General features: G+C 38.8%; 1 protein-coding gene across 3 annotated transcripts in view; it reads left to right on the top strand.

The window, feature by feature from the left end:
* FGD6 (FYVE, RhoGEF and PH domain containing 6) overlaps positions 1-23,280 on the top strand; it is a 72,547-nt gene that overhangs the window by 30,902 nt on the left and 18,365 nt on the right. For all 3 annotated transcript variants that reach the window (XR_008577915.1, XR_008577916.1, XM_054832364.1), the window contains exons 4-12: positions 1,487-1,554; positions 1,647-1,677; positions 10,832-10,983; positions 11,815-11,971; positions 13,202-13,289; positions 18,641-18,691; positions 21,725-21,783; positions 21,898-21,969; positions 22,485-22,553. Coding sequence is in view for 1 of the 3 variants with exons in the window: in XM_054832364.1 (XP_054688339.1) it covers positions 1,487-1,554; positions 1,647-1,677; positions 10,832-10,983; positions 11,815-11,971; positions 13,202-13,289; positions 18,641-18,691; positions 21,725-21,783; positions 21,898-21,969; positions 22,485-22,553 (747 nt within the window). In the remaining 2 variants the exon portion in view is untranslated. The remainder of the gene's footprint in view (positions 1-1,486; positions 1,555-1,646; positions 1,678-10,831; positions 10,984-11,814; positions 11,972-13,201; positions 13,290-18,640; positions 18,692-21,724; positions 21,784-21,897; positions 21,970-22,484; positions 22,554-23,280) is intronic.

The raw sequence follows: 23,280 nt of genomic DNA, 5'->3' as shown, positions 1-23,280 counted from the left end.
GTAGGGAGCATGTCAGCTGTGCTTTCTAAAAAGGCATTGAGGCCTGAGGATGGGTGTTACAGTCTCGCCTGAATCCGATTGACCCTCACTAGGTAGATCTAAGTGGGTTTTGGAAATAAGTTTAATTTTAGATGTAAAATCCCAGCTCTGTATAAAGATATCTATGCAGTATATAAAATAAATAATGTATTTTGCGTATATGGGATGCAACACCAAATTATTAAATTTAGAAATTAATTTTAATTTAGTGATTCTGCACTGTGTCAATTAAATACAAATGAAAAAATTAATTCAGATTTATTTTTTATTTTGAATATAACAATATCATTAAAACCAGCCTTTGAATACTACCATCGGTTCTGTGGTTTGATTTCCAGCACTTGAGACTTGTTTATAGGTTCAGAGAAGACCTAAAGCTCCAGATGAACCTTGCAACACCAGTGCTTATGAACCAGCGGTTCATATATGCAATGCCACCGATATCTGCTTTTCTAGATAAACTGTTCAATGCCTATATTATACTACCATACTCAATACATTCTGCCCAGGACTTCATCGCACTCGTGTTTTATATCCTGTGATGTTTCAGTGCCCCTCATCCATGCTCTTTCTTTGCAGCCCATTGAAATGAAAGCCTGAATATCTAATAGATGTGGTGACAGCTGGCAGCAGAGAGGCATATGGCAAACCATGAGAGCTGTTATGGACAAAGGTGTTTTATCTGAGGAAAATTGTACATGGGAGTTAACACTGTGTAGAAAACACATTTGCATGCTGACACCTACCCTCTTTTGCTTTGCTATACCTGTTCCTTCTATCTGATGTTGAACAGTAGCATTGATTTTTTGGAAGCCAAACGCATATAGATAAAACGCAACATCATCTCCACAGTGTCTCAGGTAGATGTTGAGGCTCACACTTCTACATCTTTGCAGTACGGTTGCTATGTATTCCAGCAGCTCCTTTAGTAGATTGTCAGAAGCTGACTTTTCAGTATGATTTTTTTTTCTCCTTTCATCTTCTTTTTCAGTAAAGAAAATGTGTATTTCTTTTAAGATGTTCCTGAAACCCATTTGAATTTACTGCACATATTACTGTTGCTGTATTAATGAGAAAAGAAGTATCAAATAATATAGAAATATTATCTGTGCTTTACTACTTTTGCTAAACAATAATTGTCATTTGCTAGGGCTTCATTCATTATGGGCTTCAGTGTTTCCTGTAATAATTAAATAGAAAGACTGATAGGGTTATAAAAACTACTCTTAGCTGATATTGTTGTTTCCAGTTAAAGTCTAAATTAATTCTCTCACAGATCCTGAAAAGCCAGAAGATTTCAAAGCCAAGAGATTTCAAAGCAGTATAAAAAGTTTTTATTAGAAATAACTACTGTATAATTACTTTGGATTTGAGGAACTAGTAGCCGGAAATTATCTGTACAACAGTTTTAGTAGGTGCATAGTATAACATATAATTTTATTTGCAGAGTAAGGCAGCTGGAAAGAAAACAAAGGTTTACCATATTGCCAAGGAGATCATGAGCTCAGAGAAAGTGTAAGTGTCAGTGCTAAACTTAACAGCTAGTCAATTTAATTTAATTGGGCTATTAAAAAATAATTATTTGCTTTTTCTTGCTTTTCTGATAGGTTTGTGGATGTGCTAAAGCTCTTACACATTGTAAGTACCAAAAAAAAGTGTTTCCTCTTCTATTTGTTTAATATGTTAAAGTTCTATGTTTAGCCTTTATTGTAGTGAATGTGACTTTTTTTCTGCTGTGTTTACATGTTCAAAATATAAAAATTAATCTAATTAAGCAGAACTTTAAAGTTTCAGATTTTATATAATGGGCAAATATTTTGGTGGTTCCTTCTGCATCTCCTTAATTAATGTATGCAGTCTTCCAGCTGAGTGGGGGTATTGCTTGAATATTGAAAATGGAATGAAAATATCCATTTATGTTAATCATCATCATATTTATAAGCCAGCTTGTACCATAGCAACCAAAATAAATTTTTGATTAGAATAACTTTTAAAGTAGTGGGAAGAGGCAGGAACAATTTACCTTTAGAAATGGTACATAAAAATACACATTCTTTAGGTAATCTAACTAATTAGCTCTAACGGTGCATCTGTCACCATGGCAGCATATTTTTTTGGGCTGCAGTTCTTTGACAGATGCTTGCTTTCTGATAACAGCTGTGATTGTAGTGCATGCAATGTGTTGTCCACAGCAAGGGTTAAGTATTTATTCTACACTTATGCAGACCAGTCATCTGTTAAACATACTGTGTTGAAGGTGATAACAATAAATTAATGAAGAATTTAGCTTTCTTTAGCTCCGTTTTATGTGTTTTTTGTCGACTTCTAAGTGATATGTGTTCGTACCATTTTGTCACTCTATTAAGTGCAAGCATACTGATTTTTTTTTTTCCTTGGGCAATAGAAGTGGTTATATTGCAAACAGATGCGTTGGTCTATCTCGGTCTCTTGAGAAGCGTGTTCTGTGAAACTGGGAACAAAGGCTCTTACAGACGGATGTATACAGTCCTGTAATACGGAGGTCTTTCAGGAAACAAAAAACTTACCACACCACTTGCTGATTCCTCTTTTGCCTTCCATTTTAGTAATTGATTTTCTTATTCTGTTCAAGCTTGGTTTTTAAAAGCTGGATCAGGCAGTTGTGGCCAATGTATAATTTATATTCAACGTGGTTTCTAGTACAGAACTCAAGCTTCAATACTGGTTAAAGGAAGAGAATTGTCCTAATGAGCATAGACAAGTTTTAAGCTATATGATTTTTAATTATCATATTTTTCAGGCATATAACTTATGTCTTAAAGTTGTTTCTGCTGTTCAGTGTACCATTCTTCAGGTAATGCATGCAGTACTGGAAGGAAAGGCCGTTGGTGAGGAGGATGCAGGCAGGCGGAGGAAGAATGTGGGAGAGAGAAAATAGTAGGGAGATTAGGAAGTTTCTGGGATAAACTTAAGGTTGTCTGCACAGTGTAAATGTGCAGTGCTGTAGGATGCTTTTTGCTTTGTTTTAATGGATAACTCACAGCTCTGTTCATGACACTATGCTAGTTTCTAGCTGCCAAATACAAACCATTAGAAATGTTTTTGTTGGCCAGCAATAACAATCAACATGTATTCACCTTGGTCTAACAGAGATGATGCTAGGCTAGGAGTCCAGGAAATACTTTGTCCTCAACTTGTCCGTGTGCCTGCAGCGTGAACCTTGGTGAGTGTCCTCGTCAGAGTGGGCACCAGTTTTGAGGCTCTGTGTGCTTGCATTCTTCATTACATAAAAATTGCCATATCTGATACAGGTTGCAGAAACACATTTTTTTTTATTTCTACAGAGTGGTATGCCTGAGGATTTGCATATGTTTGTCACAGACATTATTAAATCTGTTCATTTAATCATGTATTTCTTACAGATACTACTTGATGTTGATAAAACTATCCTTTTGATTTCATGTGCACTGAACCACTTTGGCTTCCTAGCTTCAGTGTCCAGGTTCCAACTGCCAGTGAAGCAACCTCTGACAGATTTCTGGACTTAAAACTTAGGTTTTCCGCAGGCTGGGCTGTTTTACCCTTAGTAAAGATTGGGCTGTTCAGGTGAGGCTCCATTACACTTTCTGAACCCTTTATCAGTGGTTTTCCAAAGAGTAAATACTTGAAATTTAGTGACTAAATCCATTTAGTGATGATCTGAAATTAACAGTATTCTTCTCAGCCTGTCTTACCTGTGGCAGTTAATGCAGCTTATTGCTCTTAGTACAGCCAGGGAACTGGACTGTTGATGCAAGAAAAAGGTTTTTAAGTTGCTACTGCTTAGAGCATTTGAAGTAGAGTCTAAAGCAGTTGAGAAGGTGGGAATGTGGTTGCAAATTGGTTACAAGTACCAGTGAATATTTTTTTTTAGCATTTTCTTCTTTTGTATTGACAAAGTCAAGTTAGGTGGAACAACTCTTGAAGATATCAGAGAGCCTGCCTGTTTGGACACTGTCGTGCTTGTTAAGTACACGTGGCTGCTTCTGTTGAAGACAGACTACAAAAATTCTCTAGAAAATGATAAACACTTGGGGACACTTCTAGAATATGAAATAAGCTGGTCATAGCAGAGATAAGGGACTTAACTGACTGCACACTGGCACGTTCTCAAACATACTCGGTGAATGGGGTTGCTGGAGGAATCAAACATTAGATGTAATCTTGAATTCTCTGTATTTCTGTTAACTGTTATAATGCTCTTTTAGAGGACGAGATTCCAGTAAAATGCTGTTAGAAACTCATGGAAACAGAGAGGCTTAATTCAAACTGGCTCATCTGCACGTATCTTTGTGAGACGGGTCATGTATGGCTTCCAGAGAATAAACAAGGGTTGAGAAGATGCAGGAAGTGCTATTTCTTCCCTAAGGGCACTTGCAGGAATAAAAGGAACCGAGAACTGGATGTAAAACGTTAAGTGGCAGAAACAAGTAAGCTTGTCACTGCTGTCTGAGGTGCTCTGTGCCCAATAAACACCTGGTGTTCCTGGAAAAGGAGTAAGGCAGGAGTGTGCCATTTGTACCTCTTTGTTGTGGGATTTTTTGGAAATGGTTTGCTTTGCAAAAGTGAGAGGACCCCCTCAGCAGCACCCTGTTGCTGTGAGGGCAAGCTGCCTGGCTTATTTGCTGTGATTTCTTTTGTACTTTTTTGTTCCTGATTTTGTTCTTTTGCCAAAAGCCACCACTCTTTTTTGTCTTTGCATCCTTTTTGATTTCGTTTTCCCCCTCCTGCTATGGTATGGGCAGTGAGGTTTCTGGTCCAGCAGAGGAACATGCTTTTTGGGGGATGGCTCCTTCCACTGCAGGGCTTAATGTGTGACTTTGTGCTATGTGAGTAAAGAAAACCTTAGGCTTGCAGGCTTTTGCCTGAGCCTTTAGATCTGTGCTTCTGACTTACACCCCAGTTCTATCCTTATTAGGACTCTGAGAGCAAGTAGGAGGTTGTCAGGAGGCACCTGTAACTTTTCTGCAGCCACAAGATCAGCCTCTTATTGGAGAAGGCAGATAAGAAGTCAAACTTTTTTTTCCCCTATTGTGTATCCTTCCAGGGGCACTTTTCAGTGGGAAATTCTGTTTTAATATGTTCCCATTTTCAGAAGATATTTGCAAAATTATATATATATAAAAACTATGTATATAGTAAACTCAGCCTTTTTATATATTGTAGCCAAATGTTATGAAAAGTAATTCATAGTAGATTTGGAATGAGAACGTACTAGGCATATTGAGGAATAAAATAGCTATGGCTTTTGGAGCAAAGGAAGTCCTGACCTCTGCTCCTGGCTTACAACCGACCTACTGTTTGGCTGTGAAAAATGCTCTCAACCTCCAAGTCCTCTTTCGCCAACTGTAAAACTTTTAATATTTGACCAGTCTGTGGTGAATATGTTGATAAATTTTTAGTCTACTAAGTGTTTTTAAATTGCTGATTGAGGCATTTGATAATGAATTGCAGCTGTAGTCATCTTATTAAAAAAGCTAATGAAATAGTTTGGGTTTGGAAGGAAACATTGGTCGTCTACCCAGCCTATTCCTTGAAATAACATTCTGGGAATATGCCACAGTTATATCATTGATTATTGTAAAAAATGAACTATATTATGTTGTTAAAGACTTATTTTACTACCTGAGAAAAAGGTGTGGAACTTCTTGACAGCTTTCCAGAAACAATCTCATATGTTTGAAAATGTCATGATCCACTGCTCTTACTCATGGTCTTCATTGACAATCACTGCTATAGTTTAACTTAACAGCCTATGGCTAATATAACTCTACATCAGACTGCCTATTTATATTTTGAATAGTGTATTTGTGAAATCTTCTGTAGCAGTCATGTTTACAGTTTGTCACATACAGCAGCCTGGCTGTTCCCCAGAGTGTGAAACTTCCTCCCCTTCCCTCCTCCCTCGCGTAGGATGTGTGTGTATTCCTTGAAAATCGTCCAAACGCAAATATATTTTTTTTCCTTAAATTAAACTGATATTTGAGCTATCTGCAGGTGTATTTAGCTGGGAGTTGTACCTCAGCAGAAGGGATTATGGCTTGTTTTTGCTTTGCTGATGGTATGTTCTAGGAGAACAGATCCAAGATGAATATTGGTTGAAGCCTTAGGAGTAAAATACGTGACCACGTTTAGATCATGTAGTTCTTTCTCTTCCAGTTAAATTTACAAGAAATTTTAATTTCACCCATTTGAAATTATCTTCATTCAGCTATTAGATACCTCAAGGTGCTCTTAACCCGGTCAGCAGGTGAGCGAGGGTTTAGTCTGGTCAGTACCTATTTTGGTTAACAACTAAACTTGTTCCTTTGCTCCCTAGACTGATGTGGGCAGGTCGATTTGTGGTGCGCTGGGAATCCTCCGGTGGAGAGAACTGAAAGGGACTGTGAGTCAGGGCCTTTGCAGAGGGGAAGTGCGTGGGCTGATCGTAGATGATTCACAACATGGTCAGGATTATTTCAGATATCACTGCCCTTTGCTTATTTAAGGAAGCTGCGTTGAAGGAGGGGCGGGAGGAAACAAAAGCAGTGATGGTGGTATCCTCTTCAAATATTGTTTAAAGGCTGAACAGCTCTAGGAGGATTGTATACTAATACAATAAATAAAATTCTCTAAACATTTTCAAGTTGGGAATGTCTTATCCAGCAGTAATTCAGCGACAATATAGAATCATAGACTGGTTTGGGTTGGAAGGGACTTTTATAGGTCATCTAGCTCCAACCCCCCTGCCATGGGCAGGGACACCCTCCACTAGACCAGGTTGCCCAAAGCCCCATCCAGCCTGGCCTTGAACACTTCTAGGGAGGGGGCATCCACAGCTTCTCTGGGCAACCTGTTCTAGTGCCTCACCACCCTCACAGTAAAGAATTTCTTCCTTATATCTAATATAAATCTATCCTCCTTCAGCTTAAGGCCATTACTTTGTCCTGTCACTGCATGTGACTGTAAAACATCCCTCTCCAGCTTTCTTGTAGGCCTCCTTTAGGTGCTGGAAGGCTGCTATGAGGTCTCCCCAGAGGCTTCTTTTCTCCAGGCTGAACAACCCCAGCTCTCTCAGCCTGTCCTCACAGGAGAGGTGCTCCAGCCCTCTGATCAGCTTTGTGGCCCTCCTCTGGACTCACTCCAACACAGCTCTATGTCCTTCTTATGTTGGGGACCCAAGAGCTGGATGCAGTACTCCAGGTGGGGGTCTCACGAGAGCAAAGTAGAGGGGGAGAATCACCTCCCTCGACCTGCTGGTCATGCTTCTTTTGATGCAGCCCAGGATGATACAGGCTGTATCAGAAGCCTTTAGAACTGCCTAAACTAGATTTTGATATAGACAGGTATCCAGTGGGATCCTGTCTCAGTCTAGTATAGACTAAGACTGTTTCTGGCTTGAAAAGAATGAGCTTTCTAGGGATGATGATGAGTGCTGTCCTCTTAAAGTAGCTGTGTGAAGACAATTGCCTTTGCCTAAGCAGCAGAAAGTGGTATCAGAAGATTATTATTGGACCAGTAAACAGTAAAACAGTAAACTGTAAACCAGCACTTCAGAAAGTGTACAGTAGCCTCTCTGCTTCCAAAAGGAAAAATTATCCTGCTTAGAAGCTGGGATGATTCGGTATAACTAGCATAATCTTTTGTTTTCTCTTGTGCAGCATACAGAACTTTTGTCTAAAGTGGCAAATGGTGTTATTCAGTGAAATACGCACATTAATTGCAAAGCATGGCAAGTTGTTTGGGGTGGGTTTTTTATGAGTAAGATTGTAATATTTGAAAGGCTCATTTTAAATTATAAACCTCTGTCTTTAAAATTCACTGTAATGGATTGCTACATTGCTTCAAACAGAATAATTTCTAGGACAACTCAGGTGACTGAACAGACTGAAAGCAGTGTTATGTAGTACTATATGCTAAATGTTTGTCATGTGAATTGCTTCGTGCAGGTATATATAGATATCAGAGCAATGTGTATATTATTTGCAACAGCAGTTCTGTTTTTATTTAGCAGTGAACAGATTTAGTTTTAGGAGGAATTAGGTTCTGGTGCATGAAATTACTATTACTGCAATTTCTAATCTCTAAGTCATTCACCTACTTGTATAAAAAGTTGTCCTTGTCTGAATACCTCCCGCCCTTCGGAGTGAGATTTCAGGGTTTACTTTTTAGGTTAACATATTTTATATTTGGTCATTAAACCAAACCTATTCTGTGTTTTGTCCTTTTGGATAAGAAATTACTTTCTCAGAAGGCCAGTACCTCCAAGTGTAAACACTGTTAACTCCAACCTTGTTACATTTGTTTGACTTTTCCTACCCCCCACTCCTCAGGCATGTGCTCTCTGCCTTCAACTCTTAAGTTTATCTCAAGATGAACTTGGCATGACAGTTACTTCACACCCACTGCCAGGTTAAAAATAAATCTTAAAATGATTACAGTAACAAATGCATTGTACTGCTTCTGTAGTGAAGACTTGATAATTAAAAAAAAAAAGGCAAAAGAAAAGCATTGAAGTTTAGCTCTTTTGTTGTTTAGCAGGCTGGTTTGCATCATTTGAAAAGCTTCACGTTATCTTTCTTCCCTGCGTTTCCTCTCTGTAGGGCTTCCTCTGTTTATTCGGTTGTGGAGGGGGACGGAGGGAGTGATGAAACAAAGTTTTGGTTGGCTGTTTTAATGATGGAGTCTTTCATGGTGTGATCCAAAGCCTCATGGACTTTGGATCAAGCCAGTCAAAAAACCAAATCTGTATTTGGAAAACATCCTGCAGACTCTTTGAATGCTATATCTAGAAGTTAAATAAATGCTCTTAACTACAAATGACATTCCTGTCTTATCTTCTGGTACTTAAACCTGGCTCCCTGCTCTCCTTTTATTGTTTGGTCAGGGAAAAGCCTGGGTTGTTGATCACACTACAGAGAAAACTGCTTTGCTTTTCATCGTGCAAATAGCCTTATAACATTCGGACAAAATTCTTGTTTCATCCCATAGCAAAGTACATAGAGTATATTATTGTGTGTGCATGTGATTGGGGGGTGGTGCAGAGAATATTATCATAATATGATGATGCATTTTGCATGAAGCTCTCCAGAATGCCTCATTTGAGCTTTTGCCATTGTAATTCCATGTATCATTTCAGTGTTAAGCAATGCCCTAGGGTCAGGAAAACCCATAAGATGCAGCTGGTAGTTAACCTATGTGTCACTAGTCTGCACAGAGGATGTAAAACAGAACATTTCCATATGAATAACGCCATCTGTTTTTTAACTCCCTTGCATTTAGTTCTCAGCCTTCCCCCATCACAGCCATCGTCCTGTATCTCCTTTCAGTTTCTTGTCATAACTCTGCCCAGTCACAGCCTTCATGACCCAGAGGGTCACAAAGCAAGAAAGTGTGTCTGGAGCTCACGCTGCCATCAGAGCTGATGTAATGAGGAGAGAGGGCAAGGGAAAGTTGAGACTTAAGTTTGAGAGACCCTAAATAGTGCCAGATGCTGGACTGATGAGATAGCTGTTAAGACCTGTAGTAGTAGACCTGGGGAGTGGGAAGGAGGGGGCTTAATTTTTCTTTCTCCTCATCCCTCCGTTTCTTTTTGGTTTTGTGTTGGTTTTTTGTGGGTTTTTTTTCAACGTGAGAACCCTACAGATTTTCAAAGGCAGGTGTGGACCCCAAGCACATTTAAAATGTAACTCATCATCATACTTAGGAACATATTGGTCACATTTTCAGGCCACATATAGATCGTGCACACATTATCAGGTTTCAGCAGACCACAAACTTAAAAAGACCTGTTATGGATTGTCTTTTTTCTGCTGCTGCCCAAATTCAAGTGAGAGATGATAATACAGCACACCACCTAATTTGAATTTTCATTTTCATGTTCAGACAGTATTATTTTTCAAGTGAAATGCTACATTGCCAACCTTTTCTGAAAATTGTGTTTACATGTGTTTAGGGAAAATACCTCGCCCAATGGATGCTGAGTTTCATTATGGATGCAATCCTGGCCATACTGACTTGTGTGGGGCCAAGATTTTAATTCTAAATAGTTTAATGAGGACCAATAAGCCTCACCTCTGTCCTGTTGGGAGCTGGTTATAGCATAAAAATGCTACAAGATGATCCTTCAAGTGTAGGTGGAGTTTTCCTCCTCCCTGTAAATGTTTTGAAGGCACCAATGTTGTTTTTGACCATTATTAACAGTTGAAATGTCATGGTCCCTATGTGTTCTTACAATATATTTTTGTTAGCTGTTAATTTTCCTGTATATAGAAGAGCTGCTACATATAGTAACTTTGTGATGCTACATTTTAATGAGGCACATTTTCTGAGAGGACATTTGTAGATGACTTATGGAAACTAGTATGATTTTAAAATAAGATATTATGATTCTATTAGCTGATATAACATTTTTGCTTTTTGACCCAAATTTTAGCAAGAAGGTACTCAAGGCTATCAGTACCTTTGCAGATAGAAGCTTTCCCCCTCTCAGTTTCCTTGTATGTAGTACCAGCACATTTCTTAAGGGCATGTTATAAAAATAATGAACAACTTCTATAGTAGGCATACAGGAGCAACAAAGTAAAGCTCCAGCATCAAACCAAAGGGATTAAGGCAGTCCCAGGGGAGTAAGTTGAAGCTGCAGAGAAACATAACCCAGATGGTACCCGCCTTGCCTTCGGTAATAGGGAGCAGCGCCTGGAATGTCTGCAGAGAAAATGCTTGTCTGTGTTGGTGCTTTGAAGGCTGCTCGCTCATGGGAAGGGGGGTTTCTGTCCTCTTTGTACTCTGGCAGGATTTCCGGGACGCTGTGGCACATGCCTCTAGGCAGCTTGGAAAGCCAGTGGTTGAGGACAGAATCCTGAATCAGATCCTGTACTACCTACCTCAGCTGTACGAACTCAATCGGGACCTCCTGAGGGAACTGGAAGAGCGATTATCTCACTGGTGACTATCAATAAAGGGATACTACTCCTTTGATGTTGTTGAAATTTATCTGTGGGGCTTATGTGACTCCATGTGACCACAGTTTGACTCTTGTTTGTGTTTCATGTGCCTCCTTAAATGACAGAATTGACTTTGAAAGATAATTTTCTGTTCAGATGTTCTTTTTGCCATTAGATGCATCCAGAAAGGTCCAGAAGGCATGTCAACACATGTTTTTAGCAATCACACTTTTTTAAATTTAAAATTTCATTTTTAATTGAAAGTTCTGGTCCCTGCATGGGCATGATAAATGGACTGATTTCATTAGAGGAAAAGGAGGACTGTCCTGAAGATCAGTTTGCATTTTAAAGGCAGTTGAGATCTACTAACCAGACACAGTACAGATTGACAGTTGCAGTCCCACTGAAGTCCATTCTCAATTACACTGGTGGGTGGATCTAAATCAGCTATATGAAGCATACTGACAAAGGCACTGAAATGGGTAAAGACTGTAATCCCATCTTCCTATTAAGGGATGGAGACTGCGTCTTGAAGTTTGAAGATACATCTCATCAGAAGTCCAGCTTGTATTAAGGTGTACAAATGGTTCAAGACCATTTTAAGCAGACTGTGTATCCAGTGGTTGTGATCTAACACTAGTGTTAGATGGAAGTGTGCCTGGTAAGATTTTTCGGAGTAGCTACTGAGATGGATGCCTATCTGCTGGACTGTAACCTTTTTGTTCAGAGCATAACACGGCACATCTTACAGTGAAAAAGATTGATGTTTTGCTGTAGAGTTAAGATATACCCTCTTTTGAGCTCTTTCTAATTGCTCTGTTCTTGTTTCTAGGCTCGAACATCAGAGAATTGCCGATATATTTGTGAAAAAGGGTCCCTATTTAAAAATGTATTCAACCTACATCAAAGAATTTGATAAAAATGTTGCACTGTTAGATGAACAGTGTAAGAAGAATGCAGGTTTTGCATCAGTAGTCAAAGACTTTGAGGTACTATAGTCTTTTGTAAGAAATAACCTATTTTATGGCTTTTCAGCAGTTGTGGTCTTCCATAAGGCTTTAGATACCATCTTCCAATTTGGTGTTGTGGGTTGGTTTTTTTTCTTCTTTTTTCTTTTTCTTTTTTTTCCCCTGCAAAATCTTGGCTTGAGACTTAGTAGGGTGGAAGTGGAAAGAAGTAAATTCAGATTTTGGCTACCACTGTGAGATATGATAAAGAAACTTGATTTTCAGAAAATTCAGCACTCGCTACAAATTATATGAAAGACATTAACAAAATCACTAGCTGCTTTTTTTTAGTTTAATCTCCTGGTCATACTATGTACTGATTAAGTGTCCTATTTTAACCAGGTTGATTTCTCTACCACATCATAGGGCAGTGGCTTACTCATGGGAACGGTGTTTCATTTCAGTTGGAAACATAAAAAAGTGAATTTTCTGATCTGCATATTTCTGGAAGTTTCAAACCCAGCACACGCAGCAATCAGATGAAAGCTGATTCATTTCTCTAAGAGCATTGCCAGATTTTTACATAATTCCCTTAAAACAAATCAGAGAAGAGGTGCAAGCTCCCTAGAAACATGATCCACACAAACTGTGAGTTTACCTCCTATTACATGGGCTTCCCCTTGGGTAATCCCTGCTCCATTTGCTTACGAGTGGATCAAAAGGCTACTTAGGGTGGGCAAAGGAAGAACTTGAGGTACTGTCAGCAAATGCAGGAAGGAGATAAGAGGCCTTCTTAAGGACAGATGTGTATTATTATGAATGCAAACTCAAGCTAATTAACATTTTGAAGCATGGATCTTTTAATTCTGCCTGGTCTTTTAGAGGTGTGGATTAATTAAAACTTCTGCAGTGAACACTGCTGTCTTCTCTGCCTTTCTGCCTAATGGGCGTTGGCAGCGATTAGAGGAGCACGTTGTCCTTGACGCTGGTGTTTCCTTTATTTCTGGGAAGCTTCACCTCTCATCCTTTTAAGCAAAAGCACCTGTTTTGAATCCACAGAGAGCATGAGTGCTTACCAATGCCTGTTAATTCATGATTAATTTTGCATACAATCTCCCACACAGGGAAATTCTTGCTCTGCAGTGCAGTGTAACACTTAAGTAGTCTCATCTTTTCAAGATAAAGCTTATCCGACGTAATCAGTAGTTGTTTTCTTTTGTTGGAACCCTTAACTACCATGGAATCGTTACTTATTTTGGGTGTTTCTTTCAGATGAGCCCCCGCTGTGCTAGTCTGGCCCTCAAGCACTATCTGCTCAAGCCAGTTCAGAGGATTCCCCAATACAGGCTCCTGTTGACAGGTACAGTCAAGTTCTTTTACAGGTTTATGAAGCCAGTCTTCACACGTCCCAGGAAACTTGTTTTCAGGTGCTCGTATCTGTAAAACGTGTTTATCTGACTTCAGATATGTGAAGTTTTTTTAAAAACATGGCATGGGTTTAGAGGCTTTCTTTGTTAATATTGATTACAATAAGATACACAAGCGAGGTGCTAATATTCCCAGTGCTGTGATGTGTTCTCTGATGGTACGTTCAGCAGTACTTGGAAAACATGAAACCTGTGGTGTTTTTTGGTTTTGTGGTAATAGAAACCCATAATTTCCTTAGAGGATTGGAATGCTCCTGTTTTGCTTTGGGTTTTGGTTTCTGGGGACTGTTTTTTTGTTTGTTTTTATGAAGGAAAAAGTATGGAAAATTGGGACTAGGAGAAGGAAGTGAAAGATGTCTCTGCAACTGTGAACTTCTGCAAGTAGCCATTTCTCCCCCATCCAGGTGTTTTGTCTGTAAAATCCATTCTCTTTTAAAGGCAAAATGCATGGTTTTAGTGTTTGTTACCATTAAGTGCTTAAGACTTGTGGGCATTGGAGGCTGAAGAGCTGGCTTGGGGTTAGGAAATCTGGGCTCTGTACCCTGCTCTAGCACTGACATGTTTGGGTGACCTTGAGCAAGTCATGTCCATGATGCAGTGCTTTCTTTTCTGTAAAAGGAGGGCAATGATAGAGGCCTCCTTTGTGAAGTATTTTGAGATGTGTTTGTTGTAAGAAGGGGGGATGGCTCCTGTAAGGATTTGGAAATACTTAAGGCATTGTTTTTGAAAGCCATTGCTTCTTGATGAGCAATTTAAAAATAGCCTCTGTTTATGTAGTAACTGCAAAATAGAATGCTCTGTGACCTTTATTTTTGGCTCTGTAGCAGCTTATTGGCATTTCCCCAGCAAGTACTTAGACTAGTGATGCTATGGGAGATACAGACTTAAGCATTATACAGCAGTTACCAAGTTATTAACCTTGACTATTTTCATTTTGATCATCTCATTAAAGTCACAGGTGTTGAAAAAAGGGTGAAAAGCCCTTACTAAATAGACTGCTTTGTAGGGGAAAATCTTAGTGACTCTTAATTGATGAAATCAAACCATAAAATGGCATTTGGGGAGCTGCTTTATTTTAAACGCTGACTTAGGGCATGGTATAGGCTTGTTATACACTCCAAAATCAGTGGAGCTTTGGATAAAGTCAAAGGTTTTAATTAAAAAGGTTGAACAGAGGATCAGGATGGAGTAAATGCCTTTGTCAATATATATAGCAAACCGAGAGATGTCAGGGGTGAACGGCACTGAAACGAAACTCAGATGTTGAAGAGGAATTTGTCATGACCATTAACTGTCATTGTGGCTGGAACAGGCTGTTTTAGACCTGAAAAAACTCATTTTGTGGCTGATGAATGTTGCTGTGGGTGTCCCCAGTCTGCAGACCTTACTGTGGCTGCCCAGCTTTAAATACACCTGCAAATGCAAATACTACTGACGGTAATGGGATTGCAATGCTGGCTGCTGATTTAGGAAAGTAATTTTTTCTTGTTCTGTTGGAGCAATAAAAGAGGTCAGAATAAGAATTTAGTTATGCTGGGGCTGGGGAGTGTTATTTGGGATCTGTTGTATTTTCAGTCTGTTCAATCTATCATGCATTTCTGTTTTCCTTGAGATTCTTTTCACTCTTCCGTATCTCTGTGGATGACCCATCTGCTCTGTTACCTTCCAGCAGCTCTGTGTAATATTGAGCAATCTCTATATAAACATGTGCTGCAAAACCTTTGGAGGACACGCAAAATATTTGGATCTCTTGTTGCAGTGGGTGAGATGCAGTGATGCAGCAGCCACTCCAGCCTAAAACCTGGGCGGGGGGGGGGGGAATCTGTGGGCAAGGGATGAGGGGGCAGCAGGAAAGAGCAGGGGAGCGAAAATAATCCAGGAAACGAAGCTGCTAGGGCTGAGTCAGCAGGGATTTCTTCCTATTTAGATGTTCTGTGCCAGTGGGACAGCTTTGTACTGGTAACCTGCTGCTACATGGTCACATCACAAGATTGTGGCTGTGCTTTGAAGTGGAGTTACTTTTATGCTAACAAAAGCAGGAGCAGGTGGACTCATAAATCAGCCAAGGAGAGGCACAGCTCAGCTGTGTTTCTGTTTTAATTTTACAGCTTTTCCAGTCCAGCAAGTGAACTTCCACTTCTCCACATACTGGCCCTGAGCTCTATGCAACAAATATCAGATGGATTTTTGGGGAGGTTAATTAGAGGCCTCTGATTTCTAATAGAAATGGAGAGGTGATTCTCTCCTCCCGAAAACCTCTGATTTGAGTAGATGACTTGAGACTGTACAATACGAACAGGGTTTTTGTTGTCGTGGGATAAGCCTCTCTCCTCTTTTTCTCAACACAAGGTTTGCAGAGAGAGAATCTTTTATTATCCTTAACTGGTATATAGTGAGTGGAGGCTGAGGGGGGGTGAAAAAATAAGCCTTTGAGGACACTGCTCCTTTGCAAGTCAGAAGTGGAGTTGTCAGATTTGAGGCCAATTACATGTTGAGGAACGATTACTTTGAGTTTAACGTAATTAAATTAGACAACCTGAGACAAAAAGTAGTTAATGAAGCAGAAGTGAATTTTTAGCAGGAGAAGCTATAGTCGCTGCCCCCCAGCAAGAAGGAAGAGAGAATTGCTGCTGTCAGGTAGAAGCAAGGCATAAGGCAATTTTGTTCCTCACAGAAGCAGTACTTGTGTGCTTTTGTGTTGATTTTTGTTGTGTTTTGGAGTATCTAGCAGAGTTATAAATTTTAATTTCTAAGTCTGCCTTTCTAAAGGTATGCTTAAGGTCTTCCTAGTCTGAACAACTGAAGTACATTTCAGAGGGGAAAAATTTTGGCAAAGACAGCAGATACCATTCCACCTTAATGTTTGACTTCTGTATTTATTTTATCTAGGAATATTTTTGCTAAATTTTTACTGTAATGTTATTCATGTCTGTGAAATCCTCTTGTCAGTATAGTTTAAGCCAGTACCTCTAGAATGTTGTTGCAAGCACAGAATTTCCAGTGTCTATTCACAGAAGAGACTAAAAATATCTGTGCTTCCCTGAAGCTGAGCTTTAGTTATGAACTGAGGTACACTTACCAGATATACGTAGAGAGTATTAAGATGAAAATTATGTATTTATCACTTTCAGTATTTTACAGTTGCAAGTTTTATTGGCTGCTTCAGTTTTGTAGTGCAAAAGTTGCCTTCATTTAAAATTCTGTATTTAAAAAGGAAGGCAGTTGTGTTAAAATTTCTAATTTTCCCGTTTCTATTCACTGATTATATGATTTAAAATGCTGTAATATACCTATTCAAAAATGTTTTTGACTTATGCAAAGTGTTGTTGTTTTGGGGAATGTGTCATAAAGCATGAATATACCAAGAAACATTTTTTTCCCATGTTAGGTCTCTGGATTTAAGTTTCTAGTGCAATTACTTTGGATATTAAATTGGATGCCTCCATGTATTAGGAACAGTTTCTTAGAGTGCCAGCAGTACATTTGCAGATGAGTAAATTATACCCACCTCACCTCTTGTTCCCAGCCCGTAGAGACGAGTGTGTGGTTGGCAGCTTTAAGAAGCTGGTGTTTCTCTATATGCTGTAGGGACTCGTTCTTTGTTCTGGGAGGTTCCTACTGGCGTCCTTCCTGCTGGCCCAGATTATGATTGAGTTGCAATTGTAAAGCTTTGATTTGTTTAGTTTACGGTGGTCTCCCAAGAGTGCTCTGCCTAGGCAGCGTGGCACAGTGTTACACTGGAATGTCTGGTAGCTACTAGGGCACAAGATCTTGAGGGACGTGAAGGATGCAATGTTTACGGAGAGTAGCTGGAGAGGTTTTGGTGCCATGTCAGGTTTGTCTTAAAAGATCACGTGTTGACCAGCGCCTGCTAATGAATGATCAGACAAAACTCTGAGGAGAGCAGAAAGCTGTGGGTGTTCCGCGGCCCAGCCAGCCAGACCTCCCAGCGCTTCCTCCCTGCTTCCCTGCAGGAGACCCCAGCAGTTCCTTCTGCTTCACCCCAACCTGCTCTTCATGCTTCTCTCTTGGCTCCTCCCATAGTTCTTTGCCAAAAAGTAGTATTTCACCACCAAATATTTCTCTTCCTGTAGTTCTGTTTTTCTCAAAGCTTTCATTAACTGTGACAAGGTTTCTCACTCTTCATAGTGTTTCTACTGCAGAAACATGTTTCATTATTTCCCCTCCTTTTTTTCCTTTTGGCATAAGGAAAAGATTACAATACACTGAGCAGTCTCTGAGGGGCATGCACGAAGCAAGACATCTTATGAAGGCAGGAACAATTGGCTCCTGATCCTTCTTGAGTAAAAGGATGAATTTGGGTAGGGCAAGCATATGGGAGTTGAATTATTTCACTCCTACGTGAAACTTGTACAACTGCAAAGCTAAAACTGAATGCTTGCTACATCACATATGATTAATTTTCAGTAGATCTGCCAGAATCTTAATACCTCATTTAAAACGTAATTATAAATCAGTATATGTTGATATTATCAATTTAATATGTATATTTCTCTGAAAGTTTCTGATTTGGTTTCTTTCAATATTAAGCAATTCAAAGCTGTAGTTTGTAGAGAATAGATGCTCGACTTTTTACTGAGGATATATATTAATCTTTGATAGGATATTGTACTTTTTGGTGAACTAGACACTCGACCAGAGAATGGAAACTCGAGGGGGATGTTTTTCTGTATAGTCATACATTTGGAGTTAATTTTAGCTAAGTGAAATAGATTTTAGAAGTACCAAGACTTTAATGGATTGAGGGTGCCATCTCGTGGTTGAGGAACTAAATCTATGATTGAAAACTAAAAATGTCTATGTGAACATTTTATTATTGAAAGCTATTAATCATAATCAGATCTTCTGTTATGGACTACCTTTTTTCTTAGCTCCTATGGACAAGTTAGGTGCTCAGGCAAATATCTGTAATTTTCAAATTTGTTTGCACAAGCTTAAATCTAAATGATTGCAAGTATGTACTTATTTTTCACTTGCTTGTTTTGTTCTGGAATAATATTTACAATATATCATTTATCTTTGGAGAAGGCCACTGCTTCAATAATCTTCTCTTTCCTGAGCAAGATATCATGATATACTTTTATTACTGAAACGCTACTTTTCCTTTTGTTATTACTTTGACAGATTTAATGATTAAGTAGTAGATCTTTGTGGCATAGATCTGCCTGAAAAGCAGATTTCCAGGAAAAAGGTGGGTTTTACTACTTTCTGGTGCTGTTTATTTCTTTAACAAAACTATTTCTATATTTTTTTCTTTATACAGATTATTTAAAGAATCTTTTAGAAGAATCTGCAGACTATAGGGATACTCAAGGTAAATGTCTCTTTAGATTAAAGAAATAACAGCTTATGTACATATGATGATGTTTCTAAATTTTAAATGCATGCAAAATGCTAAGCCAGTAATAGAAATGTTTTCTATTTAGTTCTAAGCTTCTCAGCAGAGATACTGAAAGATTGCAAACTTGTATTTCAAAAAAGTTTGGAGCTGACAGTGATATCAGCTCACCCTTGAGGTGAAACCAAGAGATAAGAGTGAAGTTTCCACAGGCAGTTTAAGCAGATATTTTGGCCACTGTTATTGAAAGAGACGGTCCTTGCATCTGTAGACCTTTTATGATAGGCAGTCTGGTCTACCAGCTGTTTTCCCCCAGCTATGAGCCTTTCTGGCCTCATCCTCTCTCTTTGTGCCCGGACAAGCATTGATGCGGCAGGAGTGAACAAGATCAAGGAGCTGCTTTGGGTTATATTTAACCTGAGGAGTTCTCCAGTTTGTCTTGTCACAAGTTGCACAAACACAAGCGACTTCCACCAGTTTACCTGCATGCGAGGGGAAGGGAGGTACGAGGAAATGAGAAGGAATGGCTGCTGATGGAAGGGGACAGGACTACATATTTCATGGTAGTTTGGGATTAAGCTGGTTTAGCTTGAGTGTAGCGATGCAATGCACATTCAGACTGCTTCCTTCTTCCACGTGTGTGCCTCAGCAGTACTAAAAATACTCCCAGTCAATGTTTCCATTTCATTTGCATGAGCCTCTGTCACTTATTTCAGTCTCTTTAGTGACATTTGTGCAAGCCTGTTGCCTTTAGGAAGGTTGTGCAGATGTAGTTGATTGGACTGCACTAAATGAGTGCCTTCAATGCACTCAGCCAAGTTTGCTTTCTTATTGCTTTGTCTGCTGATACAGTACCGTAAAAGTTATGAGTAAATATCTTTCTTAGGATATTTAGGCATACTTGTTTGAATATATTGAAAATATAAGCCAAAAATATTTTAAATGATGGCTCTTTAAAAGATAGAAAAGTTGTGTCTTGCACTTCTTATGGCTGTGAACAAACTAATGCTTGCACTGCACATTAAATAATTGACCACTTGAAAAGCGAGCAACTTAAATATATATTTTACTTTACATTTTCTTGTGATTTCTCCAGCTTCTATTTTTTTTTTGTAGTTCTACCTTCCACAGTATTTTTCTCTTCCTTCACATGTCAAAGCTAAAAACAGAAGCTTAGTTGTAACAATAACAGTGTTAATTTTATGCGTTTGACATGTTTGATAGTCTATCTTTGGGTAAGAAAAGAAAATCTAATCTTTACTCACCAAGATCTTTCTTGTGATAATTAAACTTAACTTAGTTCTGGCTTTGCTTAGTTGGTTAATTCAATTGCAGGGAGGGGGGGAAGATTAGATCTGGTTATGGTTAGTATTCTTGGAAAACATCCCAAACAACACGATTCTTCCTGATGACCTTAATTTGAATACATTACTCCAGCAAAGTGATATAAGAAGTAGAATGCTCTTCCCTGCCAAAAACCACTTTGTGTATGGACTTTGACCCTACAGATTATTTTGTGTTGCTGTTTAGATTAATTTAGTCTTGGCTGTGTAAGTAGCCCTGAGATTCTTGAACTTTCTTTTCAATAACCAGCAAATTTTCTCTAACATTCTTCAATCTTTCTTGAAGTCAATGACTACAATTTTAAGTTTTTAACACATATAATAGCTGACAGATGAAGGAAAGTATAACATAAAATTCAGGTACTCATTCCTACCTTTGTGAATTTAGCTAAATTTCCCTTCATTGTCTTTCAAGTGGATGGGAGCTAGGGATTGTTTTGGCTGGAGCAGCTCCAACATTTCCTAGTAGGAGACCACCAGCTATTTTTCAGCAGGCTCAGTTGACATCGTGACATCTATATCTAAGATATGTTCTGTGCTTTTTAACTGTTTGACTCCTGTGCTTGCATTGTCTTGGTGAACAAAAATTCTCCTCAGATTGACTTAGGAGGAGCTTTTTGTTAGCACCTCAGTTTAGTTTCTTATATGGCTTCATGACCTGGACCTTTCAGTTCAGAAAGCTGTATGTTTTTACATGCTTTCTTTCTGAATATGAACTTAACAATAAGGGAAACATATCCATTTCACAGTACTAATAATTCAATGATTCTCTGGAAAAAAAACCCAAGGCTTTGGTTTTACCTGGTTTGGTAGGCTTCTCACTGGACTTTTAAGCAAATGGAGTTCCTTTATTTGGAGCCTGACTGCATTTCAATTACTCAGAAGGTGATAAATGCTTTAGAGACTACCTTTTATCACAGTAGTTGTTCTAGCTTTCAATTAAATGAGTCTTTTTTTTTTTTCCCCTACTTAAGTAAATTACAGGTTTTTGGATAACATCCTTGGATGGGTTCTGTCTCACACTCACTGTTCAGTAATTTACATAATCTTTTTACGTAACCCCTTTCTGCAGTTACACCTTAGCATATATTACAGTTGAGTTGCTAGTTATTAAATATCAGTACTTAATAAAATCCCTCGTCTTTGGTAACTCTTTCAGATAATTTTTTTTTCTTTTGGTATTAAAAGTTTGAAATTTAGAAATTTGAACTTTATATGGTTATCTTTAGGTGCAGCAAAACTAAAGGCAGACGAAAGAAATCGCAGAGATGTAGTCTTCCATGACTGACGCTGGAGGCAGTTGTGTAAAATGGAAAAAAACTTAATCTCTGCATATGACTCAGTTAAAATGTTGTTAACTTTTCTGCTCTAAGTTGAGACATTGAAATTAAAGTAATTCTTTGTGTGAGCAACTAGAATTTAATTTTGCTTGTGGGCTGTTTTGATTAGCTGTAAGAAATGATTGACACTGTTGGTTGAAGCAATGACTTGCTAGGGCACACTTATTAAACCACGATCCAAAGACTCTGGGATCTATGGGAAGTGCTCCTGAATGCAGGTCCTTGAATCTTGGCATGATGTGGAAGGGCAATATTGTATCTGTGCTTTACATAATATCAATGGTAACTAGTCTGTATAACAAAAGCATAATTTCTTCATCCTTCAGATGCTCTTGCTGTTGTCATAGAAGTTGCAAACCATGCCAATGACATCATGAAGCAGGGAGTAAGTATTTTGACATATGAAGCTGTTTGATTAAAGCTTTTTTCACTTTTTAAAAAAAAAATAAAATCTTGGATGCAAGGGCAATTACTTACCTTTTGCTTTTTCTCCCTGTAGGATAACTTTCAGAAACTCATGCAGATTCAGTACAGTTTAAATGGACACCATGAGATTGTACAGCCAGGAAGGGTAGGTCCTCCAGATGGCATTCAGCAGATTGCAGTAGAAGTGCAGCACAGATGACATGCAAGCCAAGTACTGAAGCTGACATATACCAAGAAGAAAAATGGTCCATCACTTAATTATTCGGTTCTAACAGTCAAATGAATACTGTCTCTCCATACGTGTATCTTTTTTGTTTGTTTGTTTATTAGACATTTATCTGATGAAAACTTACGATTTTTAGAATATTATTCCTTGCCAAATCTTGCAGGCAGTTTTTTTTCCCTGAAGCTTAACCTTGTATTTGTCATGGTTTCAAGTGCAGCGTGGAAAACTGTGATGCAGCCATTCACACTCACTTTTAGAGAAATGTAAGGGTGTACAGCCTTTCTTAGAAAGGGAACCTTGAATCCCAAAACTTCTGCAGCACTTCAAGTGTAGTAGTAGTAGTGATGATGATGATGATGATGAAAAAGTCAGCTCATTTGTACAACTTGTGCCCTGTAAGGCTAGGTTTTGAAATGCTTGTTTTAATTTGCTAGGTCTTTCTGAAAGAGGGAACACTGATGAAGCTGTCCCGGAAGGTCATGCAGCCACGAATGTTTTTTCTGGTAAGACGCTGTGTATGTTGCTGTGTGCGTAATACTAGTGTAATTTTAAGTGGTTGAAACATTACATCGCAAACATAAGTAACTAGTAACTTCAGGTAGTGGAAAAAATGACCAATAGTTGCTGTTGTACTTGCTCAGTTCTAATTCAGAGAGATCGTCTGTTGCATATACACTAATTTTAATAGAAAACCATTTCTCACTAAGATGTACTGTTTTGAACAATGCTCATTTAAAATTTGAGCATTCTTATGAGAACACATTATCTGTGGTAGTGGGAAAACTAAAACAGTTACTCCATCCCACTTAACCGTACCAGATCTTAAAACCTACAGCTCCTCCACTGCTATTGCAGCCTTCCCTCCTCCTCTTCTTCCCCTGCACAAGCCTGCTTGCATCTGAGCGGAGCACTGGGCTGGAAGTTAAGTGCTGGATTCTTTTCCTGTCTCTGCTACTGTTTTGTTTTGAAACTTCTGTGCATCTCTGAAGTTTCTGTTTCTACTTGAACCCTTTGTTTATCTCTTCTATTTAGATAGTAAAGCAACCGTTGCTGTGTGTAATTTGTGGCATCATTGGTCCACAGTCCTGGCTGAAATCCGTCTTGTAGTTACTGTAGTACGATAAATATTTCCCTAGGCAGTCATGGAGGTTGTATTCTAAGCTTGCAAGTGCCTGTCTCGTACTCTGGAGAGGACTTTGTAGCGTATAAAGCACTGAGATAACTAAAATT

The sequence above is a fragment of the Grus americana genome, chromosome 1 (assembly GCF_028858705.1).
Source record: "Grus americana isolate bGruAme1 chromosome 1, bGruAme1.mat, whole genome shotgun sequence".
NCBI classification, from domain to species: domain Eukaryota; kingdom Metazoa; phylum Chordata; class Aves; order Gruiformes; family Gruidae; genus Grus; species Grus americana.
This window is presented reverse-complemented; position numbering and strand designations above follow the sequence as displayed.